Raw genomic sequence first — 12,257 nt, 5'->3', positions numbered from 1 at the left:
GTAGTTTTCTAACTTTAAGGCACGAGACGAGGTTGAGTCCAGTGTAACTCTTATCGCCATAGACAATCAAGGTTCACCGTTCTCGATAGGAATTCGGATTGGTTTAAGATCACAAAGGATGTGAGATTTCATTTTGACTAACCAATTCATACCAATTATTACATCAAAGCTCCATAGTTCCATGGGTGTCAAGTCAATTTCAAATTCTTTACCCAATAAGTTTAACGTATACCCCCGGTAATATGTGTCGGCACTTAGTAGTTTTTTGTTGGCCACTTCAATGGCATAAGTAGTATCTAGGGGAAGTGGTGGAGTGCAAAGTGTATGAGCCAAAGTCTTGGATACAAAGCATTTATCGGCACCCGAATCGAATAAACATGAAACATAAGAGTTGTTGAGAAGATACGTACCCGTGACTAGTTCATTGTCATCTCGGGCTTCCTCGGTGTTGATGTTGAAAGCTCGGCCGCGTGCATTGGAGTTAGCTTTCTTCTTTGGGCATGCATTTCTATAATGCCCCGTTTGGCCACATTCATAACAAGTGACCGTATTTGGTGCATTGGGTCCCTTTTGAGCGACGGGAGCGGCATTTCTACAATCGTTGGCCACATGGCCACTTCTTTGACGCTTGTTGCAAAACGGCTTGCCACATTCACTATAATGATGGTTGTAGCACTTGTTGCAAAATGGCTTGCTATATTCACTATAGTGATGTTTGTGACACTTGTTGCAAGAGGGTAGATTTCCGACATAGCCTTTCTTGCCGCCGGAGGCGAAAGGCTTCTTGGTGAAATTGTTGTGGTTGTAGTTGCTTTATTGAGAGGCTTCCAATTTTCTTTTGTTGCTACCCGATTGATCCGAAGCCGTTAGTGCCAGCGCTTCAAATTCATCCACCGTTTCTATAAATTGACGGGCCATCGTTAAAGCCTCTTGTAGGTTAGCGGGTTCTGATGACATTACCCCGTGTCGAATGCTCTTAGGGAGGCCATCCATGTAAAGTTCAACTCTTAGGGACTCGGGAGTCATGTGGTTTGGACACATTAAGGCTAGTTAGGCAAACCGTTGATTATAAGCTTCGAGGTCATTCCGGACCATCTTTAAATTTCTTAGGCCCTGTTCGAGTCTTCGAGTCTCGTCACACGGGAAGTATTCAGTGATCATTCTTTCTCTTAATTCTGTCCAAGAGAGTGTGTGGGCATCATCGATACCCACCGATTGTACATACGTGTTCCACCATGAGAGAGCAATACCGGCGAAAGTATGGGTGGAATACTTGACCTTGTCTTGGTCACGGCAACCGCTTATGCAAAAAACGGCTTTCGTTTACTCAAACCATCGGGTGAGGGCAACCGGTCCCCCGATTCCATCGAAAGTGGGAGGTTTGCACCCCATGAAGTTCTTGTAGGAGCACCCCTTATTTAAATTATTGGCTCCATGGATAGTGTTGTTGTTATTGTTGTTGGAGTGACCGGCCATGGCCGCATCCACGGCGGTAGCTATCATTCAGTGAAGAGCTCATTCAAGTGTTTCGGGAGGAGTGTTGTGTTGACCTCGGTGAGCCATTGTTCCTTGAAAACGCAAGAATATCGTTGATTAGTATTCTCAATAATACTAATCGTGATATGGAATAAAGATAGGGAGAAAATTTTCCTTGATCCGCCCTCGATTCTCTATGTCAAAATGTCGGAAAGTCCACATGAATCACCATAATATAATCCCGGCAATTATATTATCCTAATTCACATGTGCATTTAACATTACCTCATAAAGTCAAGATGGTGTGTCAATCAAATCAACAACGTGAGATTAAAATGGAAGAAAAGTTAGATATGAATAAAAGAGTTCGAGTATAAATGCACAAGTAGTCAAGTAAGTCCTACTTCAAGTCTATATGCCGGTTGTAGTCTAGACTCACTAATGTACCCTACGACTCGGAGTTGACACCAATGAACTCTAAATCCCTACAACCAAGGCTCTGATACCATCCGTAGTGACCCGACAAAATCGTCATTGACGGCGCCGTCTATTTAGGTCCCGTTACGTGGTCATAAGTCTTTAAAACAACGTTTGACCAAAATATGTCGCATTCATTTCATATGTAAAGATGTTTCAAAGTTTACAAAGTAGTTCAACAACCAAGACGATACAACGTTTTTTAAGTACAAATGAAACTTATGCGACACGGTTTAATGTAAAGTCAAAAGACGCTCCATGTATGCAAGTATATTCGACATCCAAGCAAGTATCAAAATAGAGTGCGGAAGCATGTAACACATATCGTTCAAGGACCTGAGAAAAACATAGAAAATCTGTTAACGAAAACATTGGTGAAATCATAGGTTTAGTAAGTGAGTACGTAAGTAGGTAAGTTGAACCACAAGATTTATAACGGTGAAGTAATAGTAAAATCATTCTAAAAATTGTTATCACGAGCACCCAATTATCAAGGCTTAACTAACGTTACCTCATCACATAGTGTTAGAACCTATACTTTATTCTCGAAAATATATTTCATCCGCATAACCGTAGCGAACCGTCCGAATGAGGGTTTGTCAAACCCATATGGCCATACAACATAAGTTCTCGCTTACACCCGACAAGTGTAACTAATGATAATCGAATTGAGGCATTTTTGTTCAAACTCGTACGTAGAATGTTTGTTTTTGTACTTGTGTTCACTTTGTAAAACGAAACGTTTATGTTTTCTCATCCCAAATATAAGTATAAAAGAGTAAAAGTGGGACTATGATCTCACCTTGAGTATACGAGAATAAATATACTTCACAAAGTTAACGTGTGTAAGAACGGATGCTAGTCTTGACCTAAACAAATAAGTCGTATCAATATCGGTAAACACGGTCGGTCAAAGTTGTTCAATAAGTCCTATGGCTCGTTACGACTCAATTAATATAGCATGTGAATCAAATTGTCAAGTTTCATGCAAGATACAAGTATAAAAGCACGTTAGAACGATTGCATAAGTATTTGGTTAGGTTTGATTAAAAGTCAACTTTGGTCTAGTCAAAGTCAACAAAAAAGTCAACACGTTCAGGTCGGGTCTCGGACAATTTTTCTGAGGTTTTTAATCATATATAAGCATGCTAGAACAAGTTACATGTTAATCGGAGGTGCGTAGCATAGTTAGAATTAAACGGTAAACGGCCAACCAAAACAGAATTCTGTAGTTCATTTGGATGGCGTCCAAATAGGCTGGACGGCGTCCAGCAGTGAAGGGTTGGACGGCGTCCAAGTGTTTGGACAGTGTCCAAAATGGTATACAGGTCCTACTTTGCTGAAATCACACAAGTGCACGAACCAAACTTCAAACAATCACAATTTATGATCCGCAAACAATCAAAACATGTATCTTATATCACCGAAAAGGTATTTTAACGAGGAACGCAACTAAGCACTTATCATCAAACAATAACATCATTTACAATAACTAAAATCTTGTCAAGTGATCATTAAAAGTTCATCTTTAAAGTTTCAAGTTCACAAATTTCATAAGATGATTCGGGAACTTACTACCTACATATAATATGCCGTTTCATAGATAATTACACATACAATACAACTAAACACTTACCAACAACATTTCATAGCATCCAATGCATCAAAAGTTCATATTGAAGTCTATCAAACCCTAATCAAAATCACAAAATCAATAATCATGTTAGTGAAGTTTTCTTAATCAACCTACACATCAAATTAAAGCTAATGATGCTAGTAACACATTTAATACATGAACTTTAACATAACAACAACATTTAATCATCTAAAACTCAAGATAAAACACACACTTTTCAAGTCCAATCTAGTTACACTAAAACAACAAGATCGAGCATACAAATCATATATTCATGTTAGACTCGAGCCATAGACACTAATTATCACACTTTTAAGTTTAAAAGATCAAGAACAAGAAATTTAGTGTTTTTAGAAAGTTACCCAAATGAGATGAAGTTGGTATGGATTCGAAGAGGAAGATGCAAGGATTCCAAATATGTAATTTGTTTTGAAGAACGCTTGCTAGATCGAATTTGGATGATGAATTTGTGTTTGAGGGTTTGAGAGCAAAAGGAGGTGGAAGTATTAAGTTGGGAGGTGATGAAATGAATGGAGGAGGAAGGAGTTAACTAGTTGACCTAGTCATCTCTTTAGTCACTTGGCAAATTTGGTCCTCAAGTTTAATTGCGGGTGCGTGAATTAACCGAACGAACATTTTAAAAACGCTAGAGCAAATGAGAGATGTTATAATTAAATGACAAAAATATTAAGAACGTTAGCTAACGGAGGATACGAATTTAGATAGAGAAAGATATTATCAAAATAAAAAGACGGCATTAAAATAATTTAACGGAAAAATGCGGGATGTTACAGGTATTACCTAGGCGATGGTATATACCCAGATTGGGCCATGTTGGTAAAAGCTCCTCATAATCCAATTGACGAACCACGTAAACAATTTAAATGTTTTCAAGAAAGTGCAAGGAAAGATATTGAGCGTGCATTTGGAGTATTACAGGGTAGATTTGCAATGTTAAAGACTCCGGCGAGATCTAAAGACTTCAACAAAATTAGAAGACATATGTATGCTTGTATTGTATTACATAACATGATTCAAGAAAATAACGGTTTTGCTATTGGAAGGAGAGAAGAAAGAATGATAGAAAGGAACCCACCACGAAGGTTGGAACGGGATTTGAGGGATCGAGATGCAAGGGTTAAGGAAATAAGAGACAAGCAAGTTCACCAACAATTAGAGGCAGATTTAACCGAGCACGTTTGGAACTTATTACCTTATTTTCGGTCTGCTAATAATAATGAGTAATTTGTTATGTATTTTATAGTTTCATTAATGAAAGTATAGGGTGGGACGACTTCTTCTACCCGCGGACTGATAGGTATCCGTGGGTGGAGGAATGACTTCCCTTTTACTCTAGGGTAGAGGAAAGACTGTCTAAATCTAACCTCCCTCATACTCCACTTTAATGGAATTGTGTATTGTTATTGTTGTTGTTGTTGTTGTTGTTGTTGTTGTTGTTGTTGTTGTTGTTGTAATTTTAATTAATGTAATTCATGTTTAGTTGTAATGATAGATTGGTATTTCATAAAATATAGCCGTTTATTATAATAATTCCTAAAAACGATTACATTATTTCTTATAAATAGAAAAACAACTTAGTTCCTAAAAACGATTACTTTAATTCCTAACGGCTATTTTCAACAAACACATTCATCAATCTTCGTAATCGCGAATATCGTATTGCTGCCACGGTTGAGATTCATGCACAACTTCATCTTCACTTGCAAAAATGACGTAGCTTTCATCAATCCGTTCGGTGTAAATGTCAATTGGTTGGTTACGTAACAAGGCTAGCCCAATCGCACCAAACCAATCGTGATCTTCTTCTAGTAGCGAGGCAGGAGCGTTGGGTATTTTGAAAAACCGGATTTATTTAGTGGGGTAGATTATGTCTTGTTGTAGCAACTCAAGCAAACACATATAACTTAGACACTTACGAACATCCATGTAATAATCTCGCGTTTCACACTCGGTATAATTCATCAAATCGCGATCAAATTCACCTCCGTAGTGAACTTTAACAACAACATTCAACGGGCTCATTTCGAAGTGTGTGTGTTTATGGTTTGAGAGTTTTAGAAGAGATGAAGTGTGTGTTTATGATTTGAGAAGAGTGGTTGTATATATAGGGTAAAAAACTAGCCGTTTAAAAAAAACGGTTATAAATATAGCAGTTAGAGTTTAAAAATATTTTTAAAAAAATAAATATAATCATATAATAATATAGATAATATAAATAAAATTAAATAAAACAGAAAAAAGAAAAATAAAACACCACCTCAGCTTTCCACCTCAGCTTCACAATTTCACAACACAAGTATGTATAAACGAGAACGACTCTAAATGAGATGTTTTATAACAAAATTTGAATTTGCAGCGGAAACATAATAATGTTTTACATAATGAAATTCATATGTAAATAACAAATGATAAGTCTAATATGTGGACTCCAATGCAACAGCTAACTATGCATCATAGGGCAACACACAAGCTAATCTTCACCTGAGACAAACATGCTTAAAATGTCAACACAATGGTTGAGTGAACATCATAGGTTTAACAATCATAATAAGTTTTAGACCACAAGATTTAGTTCAAAATATTCAATATGCCATGAGTTGTAATATCGAACTAAACATTAACCCCTGACACTGTACGGGTGTCGGCAATCATTATTATGTACCCCATTGATGATCACGCCAATGGGTAGAGACGTCACTCTCAATAGGCCTACTCACAATAATTAAGCTTGCAATATTTCAATTCCAGCAATTAACGATATTATGGCGGGGATTTGCATGTAAAGATATAATCAATACAAGTTAACAAAAGTCTTACGAAGTTGCATACCAAATAGTTTAGGTACTTGTGTCTAAATTGTAAATCATTTAAAAGCAAGTATGTGTCTCACCCCAAAAGTTGTAAAACAGTTAATAAATAGTAAAAAGATGGGCTATGAAGTTCACCTTAGAAGCAAGTAAGATTCCACGCAAATAGTATGAACAGAGTATGTAATCGGAGATCTCAACCTAGAGATATAATCTTTAATTAGTTAATGTCTAACAAACATAAAGTTAGTTTATTAATATAGCAACTATATTAATAGTGACGGTTCTCAAGAAAAGTTCCTATTTCTTAAAAGTTTCTATTTTTGGGAACCTACTATTTATGAAAAGCTTCCACTTATATCAAGTTTCTAATTTTAGTATGTTCGGGTTATAATTCTTCATAAAGATGTTGTACAATCTCGCCCAAACTTCGTTGCTATCATGCAAGTCACTCGAATGATCTGTTGTTACCGGGCGCCCAGGATTCTTGACCAGAATCTAAGTCATGGCATTCGAAATCCACAAGCGGTTCCCATAAGGCAACAAGGACCACCCTAGTCCACAAGTAGTGGTGATGTTTGTAGTCTTTGTACGTTATCTTTAATTATAACCTTCACGTTATAGGTGTATACACATAACAAATTATTAATGTATTTATTAATTATATATATATATATATATATATATATATATATATATATATATATATATATATATATATATATATATATATATATATATATATATAGGTGATAATATACTTAGTGTACTTTAAGTGTTACCATATAGATAGGTTTACAAGTTATAATAATAATAATAATATTCTTTAATCAATCAACTATTATGTAATCTTACCATTATATGTGTTATATATATATATATATATATATATATATATATATATATATATATATATATATATATATATATATATATATATATATATGTATGTATATATATGTATATATATATATATATATATATATATATATATATATATATATATATATATATATATATATATATATATATATATATATATATATATGTTACATATACATTAGTTTAAAGGTGGTACATATATATACATATATTTACTTATCATCTTATTGAAATTTCTTGTATTATATACATAATACATATACACATGCTCCTACATACATACACACGTACATATACATACATATTCACACATGGATATATACATATATACACTCGTATATATCTACAACATATACATGTACATACGTACGCATGCATGCATGCATGCATGGACGTGTATTATTATCATTATTATTTACTAATCCTTTTTAATATATTAACACTAATCCTTTCATGTACATAAAATCATAACCTATTTATCATAATCATGAATTATGTTAATTATTCACATTCATAATCTTAAACATTTAAATCATCATTATCTCATTAATCATTAACACATAAAATCATAATCAATTCATATTCATAATCTTTATCTTCTTAACTAGCTTTATATTTTTATAATTATTCATGCATCATTATTCATAATACATATTCTTATTAATTATAAACATAATCTTTCATTTTAACTTTAACCTTATTCATAATCTTTTATCTTTTAATCATGTTCACCATTCTTAACCGTCATAATTATATTAACAAGAACAATCTTAATCATAATACATTATCTATTAATCAAAATCATATTCAACAACCTTACTTATTAATTATCATTAATTAATTAATATCCATAATACTTTTAACCATTTATTTATCTATCTTCATGATCATCATTCATATTATTTCTTTTATTAACTAACACCATGATTAATTCATAATTAATCAACATAATACTTAAAGTAAATAAATTAATAAGTATCATTTAGCTAGGGTTTTAGGTATACCTTATGATGCTTTAAGACCAAGAAAAGATGGTGATTTTAACCCGAAACAGAAACTGAAAATCAGCAGCAAGTGTGACCCAAAACAGATGGGTTTTGGACCTTATTTGGTCACGACAGAAACAGCAGCAGCAGAAAAAAATGCAGCAACAATGATCGATTATGGGGCTGTTTGGGTCACGAAAATGTAGCAGGAAAATAGCAAAAGTAGCGACTGCAGTGGGGGACTTTTGGGCGACTGTTTGGCCTGCAGAAGGGGTGGCGAATGGGCTGTAAAAATGCAGCAGGGATGTGTGTTCGTGTGACGGTTGTCGACTACAAAAAGGCTGCAGAAAAGGCTGTTGTGGTCGACTAAATACAGCAGAAAAGGGGCTGTTTTGGATGGTGATTGGAAGTCGATTGTGGGCTGTTTGGAGTGCAGGAAACTATCGACTAACAGCACAAGGATGGGAGGGTTTTTGAGTTGAAATTGTGATGCACATTATGAGATAACATGAGGCATTTATATTTTGAGCTTTTTAGAATCCTAAACACAATCTAATTACTTAAAGATCAAGTCTTCCTTTTTTTTTTTTTTTTTTTTATAAACCGAACCAAACATAATTTATATAATTATTTATATTTTTTTATTTCGGCAATTAAGTCTTATTTATATATATATATATATATATATATATATATATATATATATATATATATATATATATATATATATATATATATATATATATATATATATATATATATATATTTAAGTTTACATTTATTTAAAATACCTTTTATTTATTTACTAGTCCATGTCTTTTATTAATATTTACTTTAGTTCTAATTTAGTTTAATTCATATAAAAGTCACATTTAATTTATTACATATAGTTTATATTATTAATTTAGTATTAGGGTTAGGGTTTACAAGATTAGGGTTTTAATTAATATCTGATGTTGAGGTTTTAGGTTATTAATTACAAGCATTAATTTAGAGATCGTTTTAATTACTCGGGCACTTATTACATCTGAATAACAACCCTAATGCTAATACACAGAATATGACAATGAAATCCTAAGGGCAATTTGGTAAATTCAGAATGGAAAAGTGAGGGTTGTTATAGTATCTCCCCATTAATTTAAACTTCATCCCGAAGTTTTGGATGGACTTCTCGGATGCATCAGCAGTTGAGAAGAGATGGGGATATTTCTGCTTCATTTGGTCTTCACGTTCCCAGGTATACTCGGGGCCTCTTCGTGAATTCCAACAGATCTTAACAATAGGTATAGTGCTTTGCTTCAAGCCTTTAACCTCACAATCCATAACCTCTATAAATTCTTCAACGGTATGCATATTATCATCAATGCGGATATCATCCAATGGAATAACAAGTGTGTCATCAGCAAGACACTTTTTGAGATTCGAGATGTGAAATGTATGAACTTTAATTAACAGGGAGTGTTGACTAAAAATTACCGTTCGGTCAATGTTTTGTTAAAACAAAGTTTACACTTAATTGCAGTGGGGATCTATATTTTTGTCCGTATGAGGCCTCCAATAAAACTTCTTCACATCGTGATACATTTTACTAGAGCCTGGGTGAATAGAACATCTAGTCTTATGTACTGCATCCAAGACTAGTTCTCGAATATTTATGAATAGCGGTGATTTTTATAGGATCAACATGTATTCCTTCACTATTAACTACATGTCCAAGAAATTGTACGGTTCACAGCCAAAGTTCACACTTGGAAAAACTTGGCATACAGTTGTTCCTTCTTTAAGAGCTCTAGAATCAATCGCAGATGTTGCTCATGCTCTTTTTCGCTCTTGGAATAGATTAAGATGTCATCAATGAAAACGATCACGAATTTATCAATATAAGGTTTGCATGCATGGTTCATAAGATCCATGAATACAGCAGGAGCATTGGTTAAACCAAAAGGCATGGCAAGAAACTCATAGTGTCCATAACGAGTTCGGAAAGTAGTCTTAGGAACATCAGCTTCCTTGACTCTCAATTGATGATAACCCAACCTAAGATCAATAAATGAATACTTGACCCTTGCAGTTGGTCAAACAGGTCATCAATACGCAGGAGTGGATAACGATTCTTGATGGTTAGCTTGTTGAGTTGTCGGTAATCAATACACATTCTCAACGTGCCATCTTTCTTCTTAATGAAAAGAATGGGTGCTCCCCACGGAGATAAGCTAGGACGAATGAAACCTTTCTCCAAAAATCCTTGTAGTTGATTGGATAATTCCTTCATTTCGGATGGAGCTAAGCGGTATGGTACCTATGCAATAGGTGCAGCACCGGGTGTGGATAATTTACAAGTGAAGGATAATATAATATCTAGGGTTGATATTTTTAGTTGACAATATAAAGATAAGGATTATGTAACGATTCAAAATGGTCCTACGGTTGATCAGACCTTATTTCCATCATGATCCATTAGAATTTCTGCATGACTTATCATAGTATAACTACGTTGATCAAGCGTCATTATATTATACTAAGTCATACTTTTATCACTCCATAAAGTTACTACTATGTCATCTAGTCAATATTCATCTTCTTCGAGGTGAATGATTCAATGGAAAATGAAAGAAAAGAAAAGTAACATCATTCATTCATTTAAAATAAAATAACCAGAGTATTACAGAAACTTAACGAAAACTTCCAAAATATAACAGTACTAAATAGTAACATAAAGGACACTATGACTCTTGTAGTTGTCAAAAACTCTTCATTGTGCCTCTTCATCCTTCTTTGTCATCATCCCTAGCTTCCTCGGCAGTTATCATAAACGCTCGGCTTTTGGCATTTTCCATGTTATCCTTTTTCTTTGGACACTGGTTGCAAAAATGCCCTATTTCTCCACAGCCATAGCATGTAGGAACGGTTGCGTTGGCTTTTGTTACAGGTGTACCAGTCGAAGGAACTGCAACCCTACAAGTCTTGGCTATATGACCAATCTTCTTACACTTGGTACACTCAGCCTTGCACCACCCAGAATGGTGTCTCTCACAACGCTTACAATAAGGTTGTTTCCCAGAATAACCTCTTCTTGAATTTTCGGCAACTTTCTTATTTGAACATTGGTTTGATTCCTGAGTAGGCTCAAATTTCCTTTTGCCTTCACTAGTCTTAGCCTCGGCTTATTTATTAACCGCGGCCTTTCTCCTCTTAGCCATCTTCAAGTAAGGATCACTGCATCTAAGGTCTCTTTACCAGCAGCAATAACATTTCCTTGAATCTCATCAGGAAGACCTTCTATGTATCACTCGATCTTCTTTTGTTCAGTGGGCACCATGTTCGGGCACAATGAAACCAACTCTATAAACCTGTTGGTATAAGCTTCAATATTGGTACCATTGACCTTCAATTCCCAAAACTCTACTTCTAGCTTTTGGATTTGGTTCCTTGGGCAAAACTTATCAGTCATCATTCTTTTCACAACGACCCATGGAATAGCATTAGTAGCATCTAGCCCTACAGTTTACCCATAAGCGTTCCACCAAGTCAAAGCAAGACCACTTACTGTATGAGTGGCAAACTTTACTCGGTCAACCTCCGCGCAGTTACAGATGCGAAAGATTGATTCGAGTTTTTCGAACCAACGAGTCAACTTATAACAACCCAACTTTTTCTGTTAAATATTTAACGACTGTTACTTGAAATCCGGGATTTTTCATGTTCAGAATCCTTGTATGAACTTATACAACATAGTATTTTAATATGTGTTACATATTACGTGTTTATATGCTTCGGTTTAGAAGTATTCGAAAATTTCAGAAAATGCCTCAGTTAGTGAAAACTCGAAAATGTCATTTCATGACTTACGAAATGTTCGACAATTAATTGAATTAATTTTATATTCATTCATATGATGACTTCAATTAATTAGAAATCCCTAGCTTAGAATCTCCGGTTGCGCTATTTTTAGCATATCTCAATCATACGGAC

The 12,257-nt window shown here is 34.5% G+C and overlaps 1 protein-coding gene across 1 annotated transcript; it reads left to right on the top strand.

The window, feature by feature from the left end:
• Positions 1–609: 609 nt before the first annotated feature.
• On the top strand, positions 610–4,834 carry LOC139863325 (uncharacterized). Its single transcript, XM_071851960.1, has 2 exons — positions 610–737; positions 4,384–4,834. Exons 1-2 carry the CDS (start codon positions 610–612, stop codon positions 4,832–4,834), a joined length of 579 nt encoding a protein of 192 aa, XP_071708061.1.
• The last annotated feature ends 7,423 nt before the right edge of the window (positions 4,835–12,257 follow it).

Source organism: Rutidosis leptorrhynchoides, chromosome 8 (assembly GCF_046630445.1).
Source record: "Rutidosis leptorrhynchoides isolate AG116_Rl617_1_P2 chromosome 8, CSIRO_AGI_Rlap_v1, whole genome shotgun sequence".
Classification (NCBI taxonomy): Eukaryota; Viridiplantae; Streptophyta; class Magnoliopsida; order Asterales; family Asteraceae; genus Rutidosis; species Rutidosis leptorrhynchoides.
The sequence above is the reverse complement of the archived record's forward strand: the minus strand, read 5'-3'. Positions and strand labels throughout refer to the sequence as shown.

What these genes read in the sequence shown, in the direction of transcription:
- LOC139863325 (XM_071851960.1), top strand. Translation starts at nt 610, where the DNA reads ATGGCCACTTCTTTGACGCTTGTTGCAAAACGGCTTGCCACATTCACT. An exon ending in GTGACACTTGTTGCAAGAGG is followed by an intron (nt 738 to 4,383) that starts GTAGATTTCCGA and finishes GGGATGTTACAG; the next exon opens with GTATTACCTAGGCGATGGTA.